At 43.3% G+C, this 21,391-nt stretch overlaps 1 protein-coding gene and 1 long non-coding RNA gene across 12 annotated transcripts in view; one reads left to right on the forward strand and one right to left on the reverse strand.

Annotated features, from left to right (window-relative positions):
- Positions 1 to 4,545: 4,545 nt before the first annotated feature.
- The window catches only part of CDC42BPA (CDC42 binding protein kinase alpha), a 289,959-nt gene continuing 273,113 nt past the window's right edge, over positions 4,546 to 21,391 (reverse strand). For 3 of the 11 annotated variants that reach the window (XM_047755424.1, XM_047755422.1, XM_047755430.1), the window contains 4 exons: positions 15,948 to 16,133; positions 12,925 to 13,048; positions 9,442 to 9,599; positions 4,546 to 8,804 (listed from right to left, as the gene is read on the reverse strand). In XM_047755424.1, coding sequence (XP_047611380.1) covers positions 8,673 to 8,804; positions 9,442 to 9,599; positions 12,925 to 13,048; positions 15,948 to 16,133 — 600 coding nt within the window. In that variant the 3' untranslated portion in view covers positions 4,546 to 8,672. Of the gene's footprint in view, positions 8,805 to 9,127; positions 9,600 to 12,924; positions 13,049 to 15,947; positions 16,134 to 21,391 lie in introns of those variants that run through there. The other 8 variants (XM_047755429.1, XM_047755428.1, XM_047755427.1 and 5 more) reach the window with 4 other exon arrangements.
- On the forward strand, positions 9,115 to 11,529 carry LOC125112918 (uncharacterized). The gene is made up of 3 exons (XR_007131297.1): positions 9,115 to 9,360; positions 9,965 to 10,189; positions 10,934 to 11,529. It is a non-coding gene; the product is annotated as an uncharacterized LOC125112918 (long non-coding RNA).

The following is a 21,391-nucleotide window of genomic DNA, read 5'->3' on the forward strand; positions in this document are numbered from 1 at the left end:
CAGGTCGCTGCAGACACCTCCCTGCAGGGGTAGTACCTGGCCAGAGGGGGATCAGCACCTGGGATCAGCGTGGCTGAGGAGCACTTCCTGTAAGGTGGCTTTCCTGGGGCAAAACTAACTCCTGGGTACCAGGGGCATTTTGAACATTCAGGTGGGGGTCCTTCTGATGGACCGGGAAGCCTTGAAGGGTGCATTAGGTGGTGAAATAAATTGGAGAGTGGTCCCCAGTGGGCTCTCGTGGAGGTTTTTTGGGTTCTTAAAGGAAAATTCCTTTCTTCAAAATGGGATTGACCAGAACAGAACTGCTGGGCTCTGGGACAGGATGCAGAGGTGGGGTGGTCTCCGTGACACCTGCTGGGGGGCCCTCGAGGCTTAGCCTGGCGCCCAGCACCTTGCACCTACCTGTTGCTGGCGCTTGCACAGCCCTTTGCAGGTCTGTGTTTATGTGTTGTAGTTACACATTAACTCCTGTGATGCTCAGCCCGAGCATTTTGTAGATGAGAAAACACGCTAGTCTAAGCCAAAGGCTGGCAAACTGTGGCCCCTGGACCAAACCACTACTTGTTTTTTTTTGCTTTGTTTTTTTTCCCTATTGGAGGGATTTAAATTTAAATTGTAGTTGGTTTACAGTGTGCTGACAGTTTCTGCTCTACAGCAAAGTGACCTAGTCATACATATATATATATAGATATATACTCTTTTTCTCACGTTATCCTCCATCGTATTCCATCACAAGTGACTAGCTAGATAGAGCTCCCTGTGTTACGCTGTAGGATCTCACTGCTTATCCACTACAAATGCAATAGTTTACACCTACTAACCCCACACTCCCAGTCCATCCCACCTCCCCCCACCCACTTGGTAACCACAAGTCTGTTCTCCATGTCCATCAGTTTGTTCCTTTTCTGTAGAAAGGTTCATTTGTGCCGTATATTAGATTCCAGATACAAATGATATCATATGGTATTTGTCTTTCTCCTTTTGACTACTTCGAGAACCTCTAGTTGCATCCATGTTGCTGCAAATGGCATTATTTTGTTTTTTTAATGGCTGAGTAGTATTCCATTGTGTATGTGTACCACATCTTCTTAGTCCATTCATCTGTCGATGGACATTTAGGTTGTTTCCATCTCTTGGCTCTTGTGAATAGTGCTGCATTGAATGTAGGGGTGCATGTATCTTTTTCAGTGAAAGTTTTGTCCAGATATATGCCCAGGAGTGGGATTGCTGGATCATATGGTAGTTCTATATTTAGTTTTCTGAGGTACTTCCATAGTGTTTTCCATAGTGGTTGTACCAATTTAACATTACCGCCAGCAGTGCAGGAGGGTTCCCTTTTCTCTACAACCTCTCCAGCATTTGTTATTTGTTGACTTATTAATGATGGCCATTCTGACACATGTGAGGTGCTACCTCATAGTAGTTTTGATTTGCATTTCTCTAATAATTAGTGATGTTTGTATATTTTGGAGATTAAGCCCTTGTCAGTTGCATCATTTGAAACTATTTTCTCCCATTTTATAGGTTGTCTTTTTTGTTTTTTGTTTTTGTTTTTGATGGTTTCCTTTGCTGTGTAAAAGCTTTTAAGTTTGATTAGGTCCCACTGGTTTATTTTTGTTTTTATTTCTATTGCTTTAGGAGTCTGACCTAAGAAAACATTTGTACGGTTGATGTCAGAGAATGTTTTGCTTTATGTTCTCTTCTGGGAGTTTTATTGGTGTCTTGTCTTATGTTTAAGTCTTTAAGCCATTTGGGACTTCTTTTCAGCATGGTGTGAGGCTGTGTTCTGGTTTCATTGATTTGAATGCAGCTGTCCAGTTTTCTCAGCACCACTTGCTAAAGAGATTGTCTTCCCCATTTCATGTTCTTACCCTCTTTGTTGAAGATCAATTCACCTCACTTGTCTGGGTTTATTTCTGGGTTCTCTATTTTGTTTTTGTACCAGTACCACATTGTTTTGATGACTGTGGCTCTGTAATATTGTCTGAAGTTTGGGAGAATTATGCCTCCTGCTTGGCTTTCGTTCTTCAGGATTGCTTTGGCAATTCTGTGTCTTTTATGGTTCCATATAAATTTTTGGATTATTTACTCTAGTTCTGTGAAAGATGTAATTTGATAGGGATTGCACTGAAGCTGTAGATTGCTTTGGGTAGGATGGCCATTTTTACAATATTCTTCTGATCCAGGAACATGGAATATCTTTCCATTTCTTTGACTCCTCTTTAATTTCCTTGATTAATGTTTTATAGTTCTCAGCATGTAAGTCTTTTACTTCCTTGGTCAGGCTTATTCCTAGGTACTTAATTTTTGGGGGTATGATTTTGAAAGGTATTATTATGTTTTGCGAGTTCCCATTGTGGCGAAGCAGAAATGAATCCAACTAGGAACCATGAGGTTGCGGGTTCGATCCCTGGCCTTGCTCAGTGGGTTAAGGATCTGGTGTTGCCATGAGCTGTGGTGTAGGTCGCAGATGTGGCTCAGATCTGGCGTTGCTGTGGCTCCGATTAGACCCCTAGCCTGGGAACTTCCATATGCCATGGGTGCGGCCCTAAAAAGACCAAAAAAAAAAAAAGTATTATGGTATTATATTCCTTTTCTAATATTCCATTGTTAGTATGCAGAAATGCAACTAATTTCTGAATGTTAATCTTGTATCCTGCTACTTTGGTGATTTCCTTGATCAAGTCTAGTAGTTTTTGTGTGGAGTCCTTAGGGTTTTCTATATATAGTATGTCATCTGCATATAGTGACAATGTTACCTCTTCTCTTCTGATTTGGATACCTTTTATTTCTTTTGTTTGTCTGATTGCTGTGGCCAGGACCTCTAATACTACATTGAATAAAAGTGGTGAGAGTGGGCATCCTTGTCTTGTTCCAGATTTTAGTGCGAAGACTCAGCTTTTCCCATGGAGTATTATATTTGCTGTGGGTTTGTCACCAATGGCTTTTATTATGTTATGTTCCTTCTATACACACTTTGGTAAGAGTTTTTATCATGAATGGATGTTGGACTTTGTCAAATGTGTTTTCTGTATCGAGATGATGTGGTTTTTGAATTTTCTTTTGTTAATGTAGTTGATTGATTTGCCTATGTTGAACCATCCTTGTGAACTTGGGATGAATACCACTTCTTTTATCCAGTCTGCCACTCTTAATGTCTTTTGGTCGGAGCATTCAGTCCATTGACATTTAAGGTCATTACTGGCATTTATTTATTTATTGCCACTTTAAACCTTATTTTCCAGTTGCTTGTTTCCTTGTTCCTTTTTTTTTTGGTTGAATGATTTTGTCTTATTTTATGCTCATGTCCTCTTAGTGTTTGTGATGTATTGTGTGTAATGCAGATACTTTTGAAAGGAACTAGGAAATATAAGGAGACAAGAAAAATTAGAAAATACATTTGCAGAGACACAAGCTGAATTAAAGGCACTGAAGAGCAGAATGAGTAATGCAGAAGAATGAATTAGTGACTTGGAGGAGAGAATAATGGAAATCACCGCCTGTTTTTGTAAGTAATGTTTTCTTGGTATTGTCTAGGGTGGCTCTTGTGTGGGTGGCAGAGTTGAGTATCTTCAGTAGAGTATTGTCGCTTGTACAGCTGAAAATCTGTATTCACTGGCCCTTTACAGAAAGTTTGCCAAGCCTTCCTCTAAGCCTCACAGCTGCCGCCTTGAAGGTGTGGTCTTTGCCATAATGAATCAGCATAGCGGTAACAGGCAGAACTGTCCGTTACTCGTGAAGTGGAACAGGGAGAGGTCTCAGAATAGTCAGCTGCAGCCAATTAGTTTCCTTTGTCCAGCCCACCGGGGCCTTGCCTGAATGTCCCCAGATGCATCCTTGTAACTCAAAAGCTGCAACTCAACTCGTGGACGTGTCTGCGGTTTCTCTGCCACATCTGTTTACCTGGTCAGATGTGACACGGGTGGGGACGTGTCGCTGGGGCAGGGGTGGGGTCCCTGCTGTGGTGGGCTCTCTGCTTGCTGACAACTGCACACAGCAGGGCCGCCCACAGAGGCTTAGGCAGAGCTTGGTTTTGCAGACCCAGCAAGTACTAGGGAAGTTTTATCAAAAGAGGGGAGCTGAAATCTTCTAGAGAATGGAACTCTGTTCTTACCAGAGCTATGGAAGGAACTATCTCCGTGTCCTTTTACTGTAATGATGAAGCTTGGAATGAGGAGGAGGACTGGCAGAAAACAGGGTCACATGAGGTGAAAAGAGTCAATCACCTTTTCTCCATTCCACAGAGGCCCCCCCCCTTTTCTTTTTAGGGTCGCACCTGAGGCATAAGGAAGTTCCCAGGGTAAGGGCTGAATTGGAGCTACATCATCTACCAGCCTACACCATGGCCACAGCAACGCAGGATCCAAGCTGCATCTGTGACCTACACTACAGTTCATGGCAATGCCGGATCCTTAACCCCCTGAGTGAGGCCAGGTAGTGAACCCACATCCTCATGGATACTAGCCAGGTTCTTAACCCACTAAGCCACAATGGGAACTCCCTCAGACTTTTTAATCAGGGAAAAAAAGACAAAATACTCCATTCTAACAGTTCCCTGTTTTATTGCAATACATCAGAGTCTGGTTAATATTAAGTGATACCAACATAAAGTATTGGTGACAGTCTTGTTACATTTTTGACTGTCCCACCTTAAATATTTCTGTGCAAAAGAATCCACACCATTGTTTGGTAGCAGAGAATCTCATAAAGTTCCCTAAGACATCGAGGGGATCAAACCAAACAAAATGAAATGAGTGATAAGAGGCCAAAGCAGTTTCTTTTCCCCTTCCATACACACTTATTTGTCAGCATTATATTCTAAACAACAACAAAAAAAATGATTACACCCAGGCCATGCAAAACTGTACAATAATATTACAATGAGAAAAAACCCTAAAAAATTTATAAATGATATTACACTATCAAATAAAAAGGCAGGTCATTTTGTTGTCAGGAAATTCCAAGGCTGATTTGTTTTCATCCATTCCCCTGGTGAATGAAATGGTTTCCGTGGATAAAGGCTGTCCCTGGGGAGGAGGAGGTGCCTGGCCAGGGTTGGCATGGGGCAGAGCGCTGGCTGAAGCGAGGCCCTTGAGAGGAGCAGGACTCTGCAGAGAACTCTGGACTTGCTAAGAAAGTCCTGGTGAGACAGGTTTAAAGATGGGCCCAATGCAGTGCCACGTGGCTTATCTAGTTAACTCAGGGGCTGGGCCAGGGAGCGGTGGGGAGCGGGGCGCCTGGCAGATGCGGGCGGCGGCAGAGTCTGACCACTGCTGAGAAGACGGTCCCGTGTCCAGGGAGTAGGTGCTGAGCTTTCCAAGGCTCTGCTTAGCTGGGAGATGAGTGCTTGTGGCCAAAGGCCAGCAAACGGCCCTGCTGTACCAGGGGCTTGGGCATGATGGCCCACCCCACTCTGGCTTTGCTTTAATGATACCTGAGAGTCCATAGGAATGCAACTGGTCTTTCACAGAAGTAGATGTGGCCACTGAGGAACAAAACGACACGATTCTAACCATATGGAAGGCAGAAAGAGGCTGAGAGCCAGCTGGGGAATGACAGGTTGTTGCTGTAAACATAACGGGAATTTCAGATTCTTCCCTGAAACCTGGGTACAAGAATTGCTTGGGAAGCTAGATGGGCCCTTTTCAGTTGTGTTTCATGGCCTTAAACTGTGCTTCTGGGAAAGAAGATAAATCACTAAGTGCAGGGGATGGGCGTGTGTGTGTGTGTACACACATGACTAAAGAAGGGAAATCTGCTTTAGCAATTGTTTTGCAAGGAGGAAGGCTTTTGTTTTTGGCAAAAAGAAATATATGTGTGTGTGTGAATGTATATATGTAATTTTATACACCCAAAGCACACAGCAAGATTAAATTAGAATTCAAGGGTAGACAACAAATTGGCTGAACAGTGATAGCACCATATACCAACACATCTAGACTGTGCCAGAAATGCCTCTCCGTTGATCTTCCTCTTTGACTGAGAAACGAGTCCCTGCTGCTGTATCTGCTCCTCTTTCATGTCCTGCTCGGAAACACAGGACGGCTTCGGACAGCAGTGACCACCTCTGTTCTGTGAGCTTCATTCCTAGTGCCTCTGCCCGAGCATCTTGCTTTCCGTTTTTCTAGAACCCATTTCCTAGCTTTTCAAGTGATTCTTCTCAGAAGCTAGTGGGATAAGCCCAGCAGAATGATCATTATCTTGGGAAACGACCCCCCAAACCCACTACTCTTGGCAGAGTCCCCCCCAAAGTCCTGCTGTTAGAAACGACTGTTTGGGGGCTGCGCTCTCACTGCTGGTGAGACGCATCAGGTGACTGGGTGACATGCGGCTGGCCGTGAGCCTGAGCCTCGGCCACGCTCTCATCTGCCCTGTTTGACTCACTGTGGTGGGGTCCAGACTTCAGGTACGGTTATACTTTGATCCCAAAGCCATCTTAAGAAAAAAAGCACCTCCAGGCAACAGAAACGTACTTGTCAAAGCTATAATCTAATGGTTTAGGGTGTGGTCCTGTGACCCTCAGCCCGGTGGGCCTCCTCCCAGAGGAGATGAGGGAGACAGGAAGCAGGGAGGGGAAAGACGGGGGGGGGGGGGGGGGGGGGCTGCAGGGGAGGAGGGGAGCTGGCCTCGGGTCCTCAGCCCCTGGCTGGCTGGCTCCCTCCTCCCCCAGGAAGTGCCAAGTGTAGGAAGTGACCAGAGTCACAGCATCCCCAGGGCAGGGCCTGGCTCTGGACACTGGATGCACGAAAGTATGTTCACATGACACTTCTCTTCCAAAAGCAAAGGATCTAAAAGGTTAGAAATGCACAGGAATTGATATACCCATCCAAAGGAAAACATAAGCAGATCTAAGCCAGCACTGAGTTCAGTATGTTTAAATGTCAGGCCTGTTATCCTTTTAAAATTCTCTTTTGTAACATAGGACAATCTAGTCCCCACATAGCAGCCTGTCCTCCCTCGCTGGCCCTCAGTCGCCTGCTCCAGAGCAGCACCGGCGTGGAACAGCCCAGCTCCCTGTGGCCCCTGCCGACCAGGAGGAGGAGGAGGTGAATTCGGGGCTGAAGGGACAGGGCCCAGACATTGACCTCAGACCAGCCCCCGCAGGAAAGCGCTGCCCTTGTGCTGCCCTTTGAAGGGGAGAGCAGAACATCTGTTTCTGTGTCTCAGAGAAATTTAGACAGAAAGTAAGCGAGGCAGATTCTCTTTACTTTCAAGAGATATTTTCAGTTCTCTTTCTCATGTGCTTAACTGGTGAAATGACTCTGGAGAAATGAAGTTCTGGTTCTGCATCTCATTTCCTTGTGGTAACTAAAACGCAGGAATTCACATGGCGATGTGACTAAAACCCCATAGAGCCACTGAGGGAGGAAGAGAACAGAAGGCCACGCTGGCCTGCCTGCCTGCCCGTGCCCGCCCACCCGCCGGGCTCAACACGGCCGCTTCTCACCGCGTGAGGGGAAGAATATTTGGTTAAGGCTGTTCAAGTCCTTGCATTTGAGGTTTGAAATTATTTGGTCATTAAACCCTTTTTCCCAGGCTCATCTGAAGAAGCTCACACCCCTCCTCAAAACAGACTCCTCCCCGAGAAGCCAGCTTGGCTGCGGGACAGGTGCCTCAATGCGACTCAGGGAGAGGGCGAGGGGATCAGCCAGGAAAAAAGCCCTTTTATGAGCCTTTTCATGGACGACCTTCAGAAACGACCTCATTCCTGTGTCCTTTCAGATGGAAGGGATCCGGAAGGTGACAAAACTGCACTTTGACATTCATCGGCAGAAGATGCCAAAGTAGAGTAAGAAAAGAAGAAGTATGGTTCCAATTCCACTGCCAGGAAAGAAATGCCTTGGGTAGAAGTAGATTTGTCTTGTCATGATGCTGCTGAAGAGGCTTCAAATGTCAGAAGTCTGGTTCCCCGGTCACACTCCAAACCAAAGAAACCAAAGCCTCTGAACGTTTCCTACGCTCCAGGTGACCGCGACCAGTGTGAGAAACGGCACCAAAGGAACCCTGCTCTCACTCTCCCTCCGCCAGTGTCAGCCTGAGGCCTTCCACGCTTTAAGTACTTGGTTGGAAAACAGACAAGAAATAACACATTTCTTTAAATTAAATGCGCTCTCTCATATACGCATCCATCTCTTCGTTGAATGCAAGATGCTTTTTACTATATACATTCAGTATCTCATCTCTACATGTGTGTATTTACTTAAACTCTGCATTGTAGTAAAATATGCACTGCTTTGTGAATAGGGACTTACTGCCAACGACCTTCACTGTGGGGCTGAAGGGGCTGGGGTGCCGCCAGGGACCCACGGGAGGGCACCGCGTGCTCTCTCCAGGCTGCAAGGAGACGCTACGGTGAAAACAACAGCTGTCTAATCTTACTCTTATCGCTTACATTTGTGTAATCTGTCTACTTAAGCTACCTTTTAGGGGAGGGTAAAATATTATGGAAAGCAACTCTAAGTGTATGAAATGAAATCAGTATTAATCTAAGCCGCTCGATGAAAGTCTGCCTTTACGGTTGTTGCTGTTAAGTCGAGGGGCGTGGATGCGAGTCCTAGAGTCAATTCCCGAATCCCTGCCCTGCCATGCCGCTGGCCCTGGGGTGTTCAGGCAGAGGTGGAGGAGGGGATGGAGGTGGGCGGAGGGGGCCTGGTGCTGCCGCTGCTCACGGGTCATGGGTCCCAGCTCCCGCGGTCGGTGCTCTCCAGGGAGAGGCTCTTGGTCTTTCGCGGCGACACCGGGCTGGGCGGGCTGCTCAGGTTGGAGCTGTTGGAAGCAGTGGAATGCCTCGGAGAATCGGAGTCCTGCAAGGCCCAGAGGCGGACATGAGCGAGGGGCGGGGGCAGGGGGCTGCAGTCGCCCTAGCCGCTTCCTGTCAGTAGGAAGCTCCTTTTCTTTTTCTTATTTTTTTTGTGTCTTTTTGCCTTTTTCTAGGGCCGCACCCACGGCATGTGGAGGTTCCTAGGCTAGGGGTCGAATGGGAGCTACAGCCGCCGGCCTACACCACAGCCACAGCAACTCGGGATCTGAGCTGCGTCTGCGACCTATGCCACAGCTCAGGGCAACACGGGATCCTCAACCCACTGAGCACAGCCAGGGATCGAACCCGCAACCTCATGGTTCCTAGTCGGATTCTTTAACAGTCACAATGGGAACTCCAGAAGCCCCTTTTCTATATAACAAAGGTTCAGTTCCCCCCACAGGTCTTTAGAAATGTGAGTCATTGTCACGCTACAGCTATTAGAAGTCTGAACACCTCCAGGAAAACCGCAGTGTCCAACCCCAGCGACCCGTCCACCTTCCCTGCTGGCAGATCCCCGTGGCAACCGAGGCCAAGTTCAAGGTGGTGGTGCGGCTTTGGTAAGTGCACCAGCCCTTGGTTGTGCAGGCCTTCTCCAAACCCCCGTTCCCAGACAGAGCTGCCACCCCCACTGCACTCACCTCGCCGTCATAGTCTCTCGCTGGGGCGTCACTTCCTTGGTCCATGCCCCCCGAAGACAGTGAGCCCTCTGACGGCGAGGGCATCGGCTGCCGCTTTGCACTGTAGCTCCCTCCGGAGAATTCTCTCTTCAATGCGCTGCCATTCTGCGCCGAGGACCCTGTGGCACAAGGTTCACCTACAACTTTATATGTGCAGGAGGGACGAGCCATCCTTCCCGCTGCCTGGGGCTCATCCTCCAGCGCAAAGGCCTTCACTGACAGACGGTGACCCTGACCCCCAAGCCCGGCCGGGAGCCCGCCGCCTGGAGCGCTCGTTCCCGCTCCGGGCCAGCGGTGGGCGGCTGGGCGAGTGGGCGGCACTGGCAGGCGCGGCTCTGTTCTCACCGGCCGTGTCCACGCAGTCAGTCCTTCAGGTCTCCGCCCACGTGCCACTGCCTTCGTCCCTCCTGCTCCCTGGACCTCACTTCTCTCCACCGCATGCAGATATGATGCTGTCATTATGAGCCTACCGTTCTTTTAACAGATGGATGGTCTGTGCCTCCCCAAGGCCCAGCTCAGAACCCGGCCTGCGACAGGTGCTTAAAACATATCAACTGAAGGATGAGGCCAAGGAGAGCAGTTCCCCGAAGTAAAGGCCGTGCCACCTGATGCTGCATAACTATTACCCTCTAGAGAATTTTCAAAAAAGAATATGAACAGAGAAGCATTTTTGTTCTACAGAGCAAAAAGTCTGCAATACAAAAATGAGGTGAGTTTCTTTAAAATCATATTCTCTTTTGCTCTTAGAGTTGAGGCTCATTCAAAGGGGACTGGCACCATTCAGAGCGAGAAAAAGGAGGACCTGAGAAATCTTGGGGCATTTAAAACTCTGAGCATTTCCTACCATTCTTTAGCTCTCGCTTAAATTTTTTTTTTTTTTTTTGGTCTTTTCTAGGGCCGCACCCGCAGCATATGGAGGTTCCCAGGCTAGGGGTCCAATCAGAGCTGTAGGTGCCGGCCTACACCACAGCCACAGCAACGTGGGATCTGAGCTGCGTCTGCAACCTATACCACAGCTCAGGGCAATGCCGGATCCTTAACCCACTGAGTCAGACCAGGGATCAAACCTTCATCCTCATGGATGCCAAGTCGGGTTCGTTAACTGGTGAGCCACGATGGGAACTCCAAGTTTTTCCTTAAAAATGTTTTCATCTTGGAGTGCCCGAGGTGACACCGGTTAACGAACCTGACTAGCATCCATGAGGATGTGGGTTTGATTCCTAGCCTCGCTCAGTGGGTTAAGGATCCCACGTTGCTGTGGCTGTGGCACAGGCTGGCGGCTCCAGCTCTGGTTTGACCCCTAGCCTGGGAACCTCCATAAAAAGACAATAAATAAATTAAAAAAAAAAAAAAGACTGTGTTGAGGTTTTAGCACAACTGCAAGATACAAATTGTGACTGTTTCAAATTTTCACTAGTGTAACTAACCCAGAGTTACTTTTTTTGACATGAAGAATTCACTGAAATTGTCCACGGAGGGCTGCTGAAAGCGTATGTGCAGCAATAGAGACATAGAGGACGTCCTCGCGGATGAACAGGAGCCTGCCTGCTGAAGCCCTGTCCTCGCTCATCTCTGCCAGCCGCCTCCTAGTTTCAGCTTCCTTCCTGAACCCCTCAGCTGTGTCACCATAAATTACTGGTGCAGAGGTTACCAACACTGGGTGTTCACTGTCTATATTATGGAGCTTTAAAAATACCAGTGTCTGGGCCCCACCCCAGACCATCAGCAGAATTCTTAACTCTCGAAAGCTTTTCTGATGACCCTTGAAAGCATCTCAGGTTGAGAACCGCTGATGAAACCGCATTTCCTGGGAGACCCGCTCCCTCCCAACACCCCATCCAGTTTCTAAGGTGCCTACCGCTGGACTACACTGCTCTGCATTCATTGATGTGTACTCTTTACTTTTTTGAGGCGGCTTTTCTCTCTCCTTAGATTACAACCTATTTGGAGGCATAAATCTTTTTTTTATGATTTTTCTTCTAAGTCCATAACTAGTTTAGTACTCAATTTAATAAAAGCTGGAAGTTACCTTAAAAAATGTTGTCAGTCTGAATATAAAATTCAGGAGTTTCCGTTGTGGCACAGTGGAAACGAATCTGACTAGGAACCATGAGGTTGTGGGTTCGATCCCTGGCCTCGCTCAGTGGGTTAAGGATCCGGTGTTGCCATGAGCTATGGTGCAGGTGGCAGACGAGGTTTGGATCTGGCACTACTGTGGCTGTGGCACAGGCCAGCAGCTGTAGCTCTGATTCGACCCCTAGCCTAAGAACCTCCATATGCTGAGGTGCAACCCTAAAAAAAAAAATCCAAACTGCCACAGAGTTCTGCTGCTCTTACTACCCTCTGTGACCTTAAGCAAGGTCTTTTATCTTTCTGAGTCTCAGTTTCCTTCATTTGTAAATTAGAAATAAATTCACCTTTATGGGATTTTTGTGGGAACAAAGCGGCACGCAGCACATGGAGAATAAAACAGCAGGGGAAGGCGTGTGACAGGGCTGCCCAGCCTCAGCGCAGTTACAGGCTCCTTCCTCAGTCCTGGGGCCACTTCTAGAAGAGAGAACTTAACCCACCTCTGTGATTTACTTTTTTTTTTCTTTTAAACTTTGGGTATGTTCCTTTTAGAGAAAAATTACACTCAACCACCCTGATCTTAAAACAACCAAGGCAGGGCTGTTTCGAATGAACAGCAAAAGGAACAATCTGAAAACTGTGGTCCCTGCTGACAGAGACCATATACTCAGAGGCTGGGCCCCGTCCAGAGAGTTCTAGATAGTGCTGGGGGGTTTGGCCCTAACATGGGGGTGGGCGTGGGGGGTCCAGCTCTGCATGCCCTCTAGGAGAGCCTGCAGGCCCGGGGGTGAGCCCGTCACGGGTGAGAGTGGGTGGGGTGCGGGCACATGGGTTACACTCTCCCTGATTGAAGCCAGGTTCCCTCTGTCAAGGTTCTTCCCTACTTCAAACTCCACAGAGCGTCCTGTCGTGTTTTTAATAAAACAGCAAATGTCCTACCTTGGTCCCCATGTCCCCACTTGATCTGGCCCTTGCCCGTCTCTTGAATATTTTCTCGCTCCCTCTCCTACCAGGAAGCCACTGTATCTCCTGATTCAACTAATCAAACTTGAGTCAGTGCAGCACAGCCCGAGGGAGGGAGCATGAGTTTCCTCATTATTCTAAGTGTGAGGAATTCATCCGCCACACCTGCCACCTGCTCCTGTTACTGGACCCTATCTATTCCCTGCATAGCATTTATCATCCTAATTTATAGTATTGCTCATCTGTCTCCCAGATGGACTGTCAACTCTAAAAAGACTCGGTGACCATGTTCTTAACAGCTGCCCTGGTGCCTCCCAGCCATGACCCAGCGAAGTCTGAGACGCTGTGCTGCCCGAGGGTCCCCGCGTGCTACCCTGTTGGAAGTGTCTTCCCGCAGCCGGGGCCACTTACTTGCTGAGAGGCCACTGCTGGCGCTCATGGAGCGACCGGGCTCAGGGCGGGACTTGGTGATGGATGGGATACTGACTGAGCCACTGAATGCTGTCCGACTTTGACTTTCCTGAGGCCGAGGGTTCTAAAATCAAGAGAGAAAGAATTCTTCATCCAGAGAGAAACTGATTTTCTACAGAGCTGTCTATTTTTCACCCTCATTTCAAGAAATACAGTTGTCTTGAGCAGAGTGATCCAGAACACCAAACACCCCCATACCCACAAGTACTAACGCCCTAGCACAAGTAAACCTCATCCCAGTCAAGGCTAAGTGCTCATCTTTATACTTAGTGAAGTACTTAGCGACAAATATGAATTGTCTGCTGTTGTTGTAAGAACAGTAAGTCCAAGTTATATGGTTAGAAGTGACAGTAAATGTGGAATTACATGGACATCTGCAGATGCTGAAACAAAGCTCTGACCACGTATGAGGCTTTTATTTGCTTAGGGTAACTCAAGAGCTGCATAAGCCCATTTAGAAGAGTCACTGAAAAGTGCATCCTTCTCAAGAACACATTCTGTGGTCCTGATACCAAACGTGCCTTTTGCATGTTCCCATCCTAGTTACCAGGCAACCTTCCTGCCTCACGGACAGAGCAGCATATGAGGCACAAATATGATGCTTGTAACAATCACGGCCTGGGGGAAGTGATTCAACTTGGGAGTGTTGGTTTGAGAAGTTTTTCCATCGAATACTGAACAATAATTTCAGTGTCTAAAGCAGGAAGAAGAGGCATAGAGTATTTTGAAAGTCACGTACCCCTGGAGACCAGGTGTGTAGGACCAGCTGTCTGAACGTTGCCTCCTCAATGGCCCCAACCTTTTAACACCAGAGGGGTGCCAGGGCTGGTGCCCGAGAGGAGGTTACAGCAACGCAACTAATGCAGAACTAACACCAGCAGTCAGGAAAACATGCACTGATATCTCTTGACAATCTCCAAATCATACATTTTAAAGAATCACATATACTGGCTGGCTGGCTGGTTCCAAATTCAAATTCAAATGGCTGCCATTTTGCTTCCTATATCAAATTTGCAAAGTCCATGTAATTCTTAATACGTTATTTGCTTAAAGCAAACATTTTTCCTCTAAGAAAATAAAAAATTTAAAACAGAACGAGGGCTAGCATTTCAACACCCACGCATAGGAGCAACCCTGTATGCCAGTGACATGCGTGCAGTGCAGCAAAGGAGAGCTCAAGAGAGACGGGGTATCAGTTTCAACCTTTAAACTTCTACTGTTTTGCTTAAGGTACCTTGATGTTGTCCTTTTCTATAAAACAAACCTGCCCTAGGAAAAAATGGTAAAAATTAAGCCTATAAAAATACCAGTGGTTTAGTAACACTGAATGGTGTAGTGATAAACAAATGATACACTGAAGGTATGCTCTGGAAAAAAAAAAAAAAAGAAGACAAAGCCCCAAACGTAACAGTTTATCATTCTTCAGCTGAAATTCAACCTCATTTTAAAGCGATGCGAAAATTAAGCTAATGGTCCTTTTCCTGTACAAATATACATAAAACTTCCACCAGTGGTAAGTAGTGTTTCTACTTCTAATGACTTAAACAAATCTCCACCATCTTTTGCATCAAAAATTCTTGATTAATAATGATTCACGTATATGACGTCCTCTAGAATCTACTCTCTGCAGTCTGTTACAAAGCACACTAAGGCCTGGTTTATCTTAGTTAATCTTAACTTGTCAAATAAGATGTTTAATGTCAATGACAGTGACATTTAAAACATCATAATTTAGAATAATTTGGTAATACAAACAAAAATACAAAAACAAACTTCTTACCCTATAGCTAGTTTTCTTACTGGAAATTATGAAATATGAAATAAAAAAATGGATGCTATTATTTTTTAATCCAGCAGGTATTATGGGACATGGATACTGTTCAAGTATTTTATTATCTGCAAAACAAACTTGAGAAAATGCTCCCGTGAAGTCAATATAGGCACATAGTCTTGATGGGAATATGGATATTCAGCTTGAACGGTCACCAGTTCTCATCTGCAGAGCCACACGCTACACAGATGCAAGGCTGTGTGCACGGGACCAAGGGCAGGTGCCATGGTCACCAGGATGCTGCTCATTCTGTATTTTTTTCCTCTCCTTGTTTTATCTTGGATCCTGGTTGGAATTAAAAGCATTTCAGCACCTCAAGGATCAGTAAAACTACTTTCTTTTGGTGATTTTTTTCCTGTTATTCATTGATACTATTATATTTTATACTTTGGAGATTCCTTAGCTCTATAAGAAGAGGTTTATTGTAGATAGAAGGCCTGCGGACAGGCCCTACTACAGACTTTAATGTCACTAAATATAAAAAATTTCTCTGAACTGAACTGGTTCTAAGGTAATAAGCTATTTATAAAAAGTTCAGAGAGTTCCTGTCATGGCACAGCGGAAATGAATCCGACTGGGAACCATGAGGTTTGGGTTTGATCCCCGGCCTTGCTCAGTGGGTTAAGGATTTGGCGTCGCAGACACGGCTCAGATCCAGAATTGCTGTGGCTGTGGTGTAGGCTGGCAGCTGTAGCTCTGATTCGACTCCTACCCTGGGAACCTCCATATGCTGAGGGTGTGGCCCTAAAAAGCAAAAAAAAAAAAATTCAGAAATTCTCGGATCACTTTTTTGTCTAATGGAATAAAGTCTTAATCAGGGGCTATTTCTTCCATCCTGGAATCTGTGATGGAAAATGTTATGATGGGATGATCTTTTGTTAAACATCAAAAAACCTCCACTACTGTTTTAGAAATAAAACTGAAATCCTCCTCAGTCCTTATCTTTTCCTCAAAAGAAGAAACAAAAGAGAACTCGAAGAAAGAAGAGGAGGAAGAAGAGAGACTTGGCAAGAGAGAAACAGGCCAAAGGAAAACGTTCACCAAACCCACCCCCCTTGGCAGTGTTACTATGAAGCCAGGCAGAGATCCGCACGTGTTAGTACAAGTTAACACCTAACTCGGCTGTTCATACCCTCAGAGTCATAAAGCTTGGTGTACCGGGGACAGAGCGTAGAGACGGGGAATATTCAGGGTTTATGGAATCAGGAGAGAGAAATTTTTCAGCAGAATTAACAGTCATGTGATAGATGTGCTCAAAGTTGATCGGAGAGGAGATCAGACCGGAGTGATGATGAGGGGATGGATAGGGAAAACCTGGCTATCAAAACAACAGAAAGAAGAAAAAAAGGTAATGAGGTGATGAGAATGGATTCACTGGACATATGTGACATTTCAGACAACATGCATGTCGAAAAAATGAAGTTATCTCACATCAAGAACTGAATCCACAATGAAATACTTTAAGGCCTCAGTTAATTTTGTAATTCTCTTGCTAGTCCCTTAAAGAACTGATCTGCAAAAAATTATTTGCCTCATAAAATTATTCTTTTATTACTGCTGTCAAGTTCAGTAGAAACTGGACTATCAGACCTGCAAGTAGACTTTCAAAATCATGTTCAGTATTTTTTTATGTGATAGAATCAAAACATGGCAAAAATCTACAAAAATACTAAGGACAGAAAAAGTAAGAAAAAAATTAAAGACGAAGTAAAACCATAACCAGCCTCTCACCAAAAGTGTTATGTAACTGTTCCTTTAGAAACTGAAACCATTTCTTGGTATTTCCAGGCCTGATAAGTGTTTGCTTTTACTGATTTTATCGTCCTCTGAGAGAAACAGCAAGTAATTGTGGAATATACCAGTTACTGCTTTACCTTCAAGCTGCCCAAGCACATCTCCATTTAGGCACTCAAAGAACAACTTTGTTTTTAACGAGAACAAACTTCCTTTCAATCTTCATATGTATTTTTTAAAAATGAAATAATGTAAAACTAAAGACAAAGAAGAAAGTTTCTGAAAACAAGGCATCTAGTTTTTCACATAAAATAACTCCTGAATACTTGGGAACTGTCACTCAGTACCCAGTCACCTTCTCCAATGGGAATTTTCAAGGTTCGGTGCTTGAGAACACCTGTGCTTCAAGAAAACATCCTATCATCTCTTCACTAGAGACAGAGGCTGAATGACTTGCCAGAGAGAGGCTGACTGATATTCTCAAGAGTTGAGATGAGCTTGCTTTTTGGTTTTTTTAAATAATGATGGTTATTTTTTCCACTATAGCTGGTTTACAGTGGAGCTTGCTTTAAAAAAATCTGTTAAGTTAGGTGAGCTTAAAAGAAAGACTCCTATATAAAAGATACTGTTTTACATTTGGAGATGTGAGTAAAATCAGTATCTTCTAAGGTTCTTTGCACAAGAAAAAACTACTGATGTAAATGTAACTTTGACGAAGAAGTAAAATTACTTTTTAAAGCTCTAAAAGGTCATTGAGCTGTAAGTTTTATTTATTGACAATTTTATTTATTTTTATTTTGGCTTGTGCCTGCAGCATGTAGAAGTTTCCAGGCCAGGGACTGAACCCACGCCATTGCTGTGACCTGAATCACAACAGTGACAACACTGGATTCTTAACCCACTGAGTTACCAGGGAATTCCTATTAATAATTTTAGGAACGGGTAAAAGGCTAGGAGAAAAATAATCTTCTATTGCTAAAAAAATGAATCTTTTAGAGGTCAAGTATTATTCTTGCATTCAAGTGGAGACAAATTGATCTTTATTACCAGTATCCACTTATGAAAAAAAGGTAACTGACAAAAAGGATTCAAGGAAACTACTTCGGTCTATACTTGAAGACATACCTGCAGTTTTATATTAACTGCTTATATCCTCTTGGTTCACTAAGACACATAAAAGATTCACATTTGATATTAGAGATTAAAAAAAAAATTACTCCTTTATTATCTCTTCACATTCATGAGGCAAACAACCCTTTTCAGTATCGTTTTGGTACAAAGTCAACAGAATTAAGTTTCTAAAGATATTCAGTAAACTCTCTAAGCTTCTAAGTATTTCACAGGAAGGCAATACTGATTTGCACAAGTTAAACAGAAAAATGTTTGGGGTACATGCTCTTTGCACAAATGACAACACAGCTTTAAAAGTGCTTCTTTTATATGTTCACGTTAGATGAATTTAATTCATCATTATTTTAGAAATAGTTCATTAAATACAGAAAATTACAGTGGAAAGGACTTTCTAAAACCTGAGACTATATTAAAATATCACAAGGTCTTAAATATATATATATATATATATATATATATATATATATATGTTCACACACACATATATGTATATTCACACACACACACAGGTATAGACATGCATATTATTTTCCTTTCAGGCATGCATATTACAGTGTTGTTTACTAAAGGTCTATGCCAAGATAAGCACAATTCTGGGAAGACAGTATACCAAAAAACATTTGTTAAGTGCTTAAATAGATGCCTATGAAAAGTCCCAGCTTTCACGTTCTTTGCTAGTGAAAGGAAGAAAGTCAGGTGAAAATATAGTGAGACTGTGAAGACAGGAGTTCAGACACAGAACATCTTTGCTGCAATACTACATATACAAAAATTTATACCAACTTGTCCTGTGTTTACATGATAAGGAAACATGAAAGGAATGAAAGGAACATTAAAAAACTGGATTGCACTGCAAAGGCAAAAAGTCGCTTGGGTTGATGACAAAAAGAACCAGCAAGGCAGTCATGGGTTAACAAAATCAGTGACTCAAATACTAAAAATCAAGAAGTCTAATGGGAATAAGAAGCCAGCACAGAAGGCCATGTGTCATGGAGTCAGATCGGGGACACATCTTTGGGAAATGCTATCTGAACTTATTTTGCTCAGTAATTAAGACTGAACCTTATTCTGAATAACAACAACAACAAAACAGATAATTTCTTTTAAGTGGTGGGAGGGTGAAGGGGGAAAAAGGAGGAATGTTGTGACATAAAGTTCTCAATGAGGTTTGAAATTTGACATTTTGCTTCATTGTGCTTATTAAGGGTATATAGGAAGACCAAATCCTATTGTGTTATTAATGAAGGTCTAAAAGATTCTGGAACATCAGCAAACTGAGTTTTCACCTGGTTAAGCAGAGGAACATTTTATTAAATCCTGAAACTGTTTCACTTTAAGGAACATACTGTGAGACATAATAGAATTTATAGAAACAATTTATGTTCATAATTCTTGCTATGTTGTTGGCATACATGAGATGAAAAATTGTCTTTTTGTGCAACAAAATGAAGTGGAAGAAAGTTTAATTTTAAAAGGATAATATCCATTAAAACCTTGTTAACTAGTGAAACAATTGTGTATTTGCTGATGTGTTGCTTTGCAACATATGGATGTATTTGAAATGCACATCCCTCTGTCTTTCCATAATGCTAACTACATAGCAGGTGTTTCATTAAATTTCAAAAAGTTTCACTAAGATAGTATATAACACTTGATCTATCAAATATAAGGTATAAATATAGTCACACTTCAACTATTTATTGTAATTAAAAAAATCTCTCTCCTAAGGTACTTTGTACCTGACACTACCTTCTTTGAGGGAAAATGAGAGAGGACTTGGATTTTTTGGTTCTGTTCTGTTTACTTCTGAGAATAAAGGATAATAAGACTAAGGACTTAAGCAAATGTTCAGAAAAAAAGGGAGAAAAAGGGAGAAAAATCTGAAATCTCTGATCGTATGGTTCTGTTCTGTTTACTTCTGAAGAATAAAGGATAATGAGACTAAGGACTTAAGCAAATGTTCAGAAAAAAAGGGAGAAAAAGGGAGAAAAATCTGAAATCTCATTCCCAGGCAAAAGCTGAAAAAATAGTACAGCATATGACAGGTAAGTATAACAATTTAATACTCAGTCTTTATTTATGCTCAATATTTTTTCAGCTTAATATTTATGCTCAGCCTTAAATTTCTTACTTCATTTTAATTACTGCATCAAGATTGACTGTAATCTTTTTGTATACTTTATTTTTCTTGTGTGATCTTTTTTTAAAAAAGTTGTATTGAGGTATAGTGATGTACAATGTTGTGATCATTTCTGCTGTATAATAAAGTGACTCAGTTATGTATATACACATATCCATTCTTTTTCATATTCTTTTCCCATATGGATTATCACAGAATATTGGGTCAAGTCCTCTTGTGTTATACAGCAGGTCCCTACTGGCCAATCATTCCTTATATCACAGTGTGCATATAACAATCCCAAACTTTATTTCCATTTACCCAGCACGGACTATAAATGTCTTGATGATGAAACACAATGACAGTAAGAATGTTACATTCATTCATAAACAGGGCCAATTGGTTGAGCTATTTATAATGGGGAACTCGGGCTCAAATTAATGCAGGTGTTTTGGTTCCTCCCATGAAAAAAAAATGCAAAACTCCCTTTAAGAGCTTAACTTTTTTATTTTAAAAAACTTGACCAAACTATATTACCTACTATGTTTTCTATCAGTGGCAGAGGTCTCTCACAGGAGAGTTATTAATGTGGGTAATTCACAGACTCCTTAGAAAGAGCTTTGGGCCAAAGTTCACAATTCATCTCCCAGATGACCAGAGTATATAACTTACACCTAAAATTCTATGTAAATCTAGATACTATCACCACTGATCAAAAGGGTCTTGCTAAAATTTTAATAGTTTGTTGAGAGAACGATGACACTGAAATGTTAAGTATAAACAAAGCTTGGATAATTAGCTAATTCCACCAACATCCTTAATCTCAATACATTAGGTCAAGAATCCAATCTTCAGAGTTCCTGTTGTGGCTCAGTGGAAACGCAACTGACTTGCATCTATGAGGACGCAGGTTCGGATCCTTGGCCTCACTCAGTGGGTTAAGGATCCAGTGTTGCCGTGAGCAGTGGTATAGGCCGGCAGCTGCAGCTCCGATTTGACCCCTAGCCTGGGAACCTCCATATGCATGTGCAGCCCTAAAAAGCAAAAAAAAAAAAGAACCAAATTTTTCATGTTGCTAAAAACAAACAAAAAAAAACCCAAACCAAAACAAAACAAAAAAACACCACAGATTTTTTTTTTTATACTGTGCTTAAAAAAGAGAGAGAGAGAGAATTGACTTGGCAATGGGTGTATAATTGGCCAAAGGAAAATGACTTGATTTCATAATTAGATGAGAAATGTGACTGTTAATGACAAAACTGACGACGTTCTCTGGGAAGGGGCAAAAATGTCTGTACTGAATTGCTAGAACTTAGTGAATTCTTAGTGATTTGGTAACCAAGTTCTGAATCTTGGTATAGAACCTCTCCAATCTGGCACTTTATTTCTCCAACAACAGTAAATCTAGGTATAGAAGATTATAGAGTATGCAACTAAACAAGAACTTGATGTGTCTGGGTTTTGACAGACATCTAAATTTTATGCTTTTCATGTCAGTTACATCATCATGCATCTTACGTATATTGTAATATACTGAGATAAACATTTCTTCATTAGGCTAACATATCCTTTTAAGTCTGGCATATATTTAA

Source organism: Phacochoerus africanus, chromosome 12 (genome assembly GCF_016906955.1).
Source record: "Phacochoerus africanus isolate WHEZ1 chromosome 12, ROS_Pafr_v1, whole genome shotgun sequence".
Classification (NCBI taxonomy): Eukaryota; Metazoa; Chordata; class Mammalia; order Artiodactyla; family Suidae; genus Phacochoerus; species Phacochoerus africanus.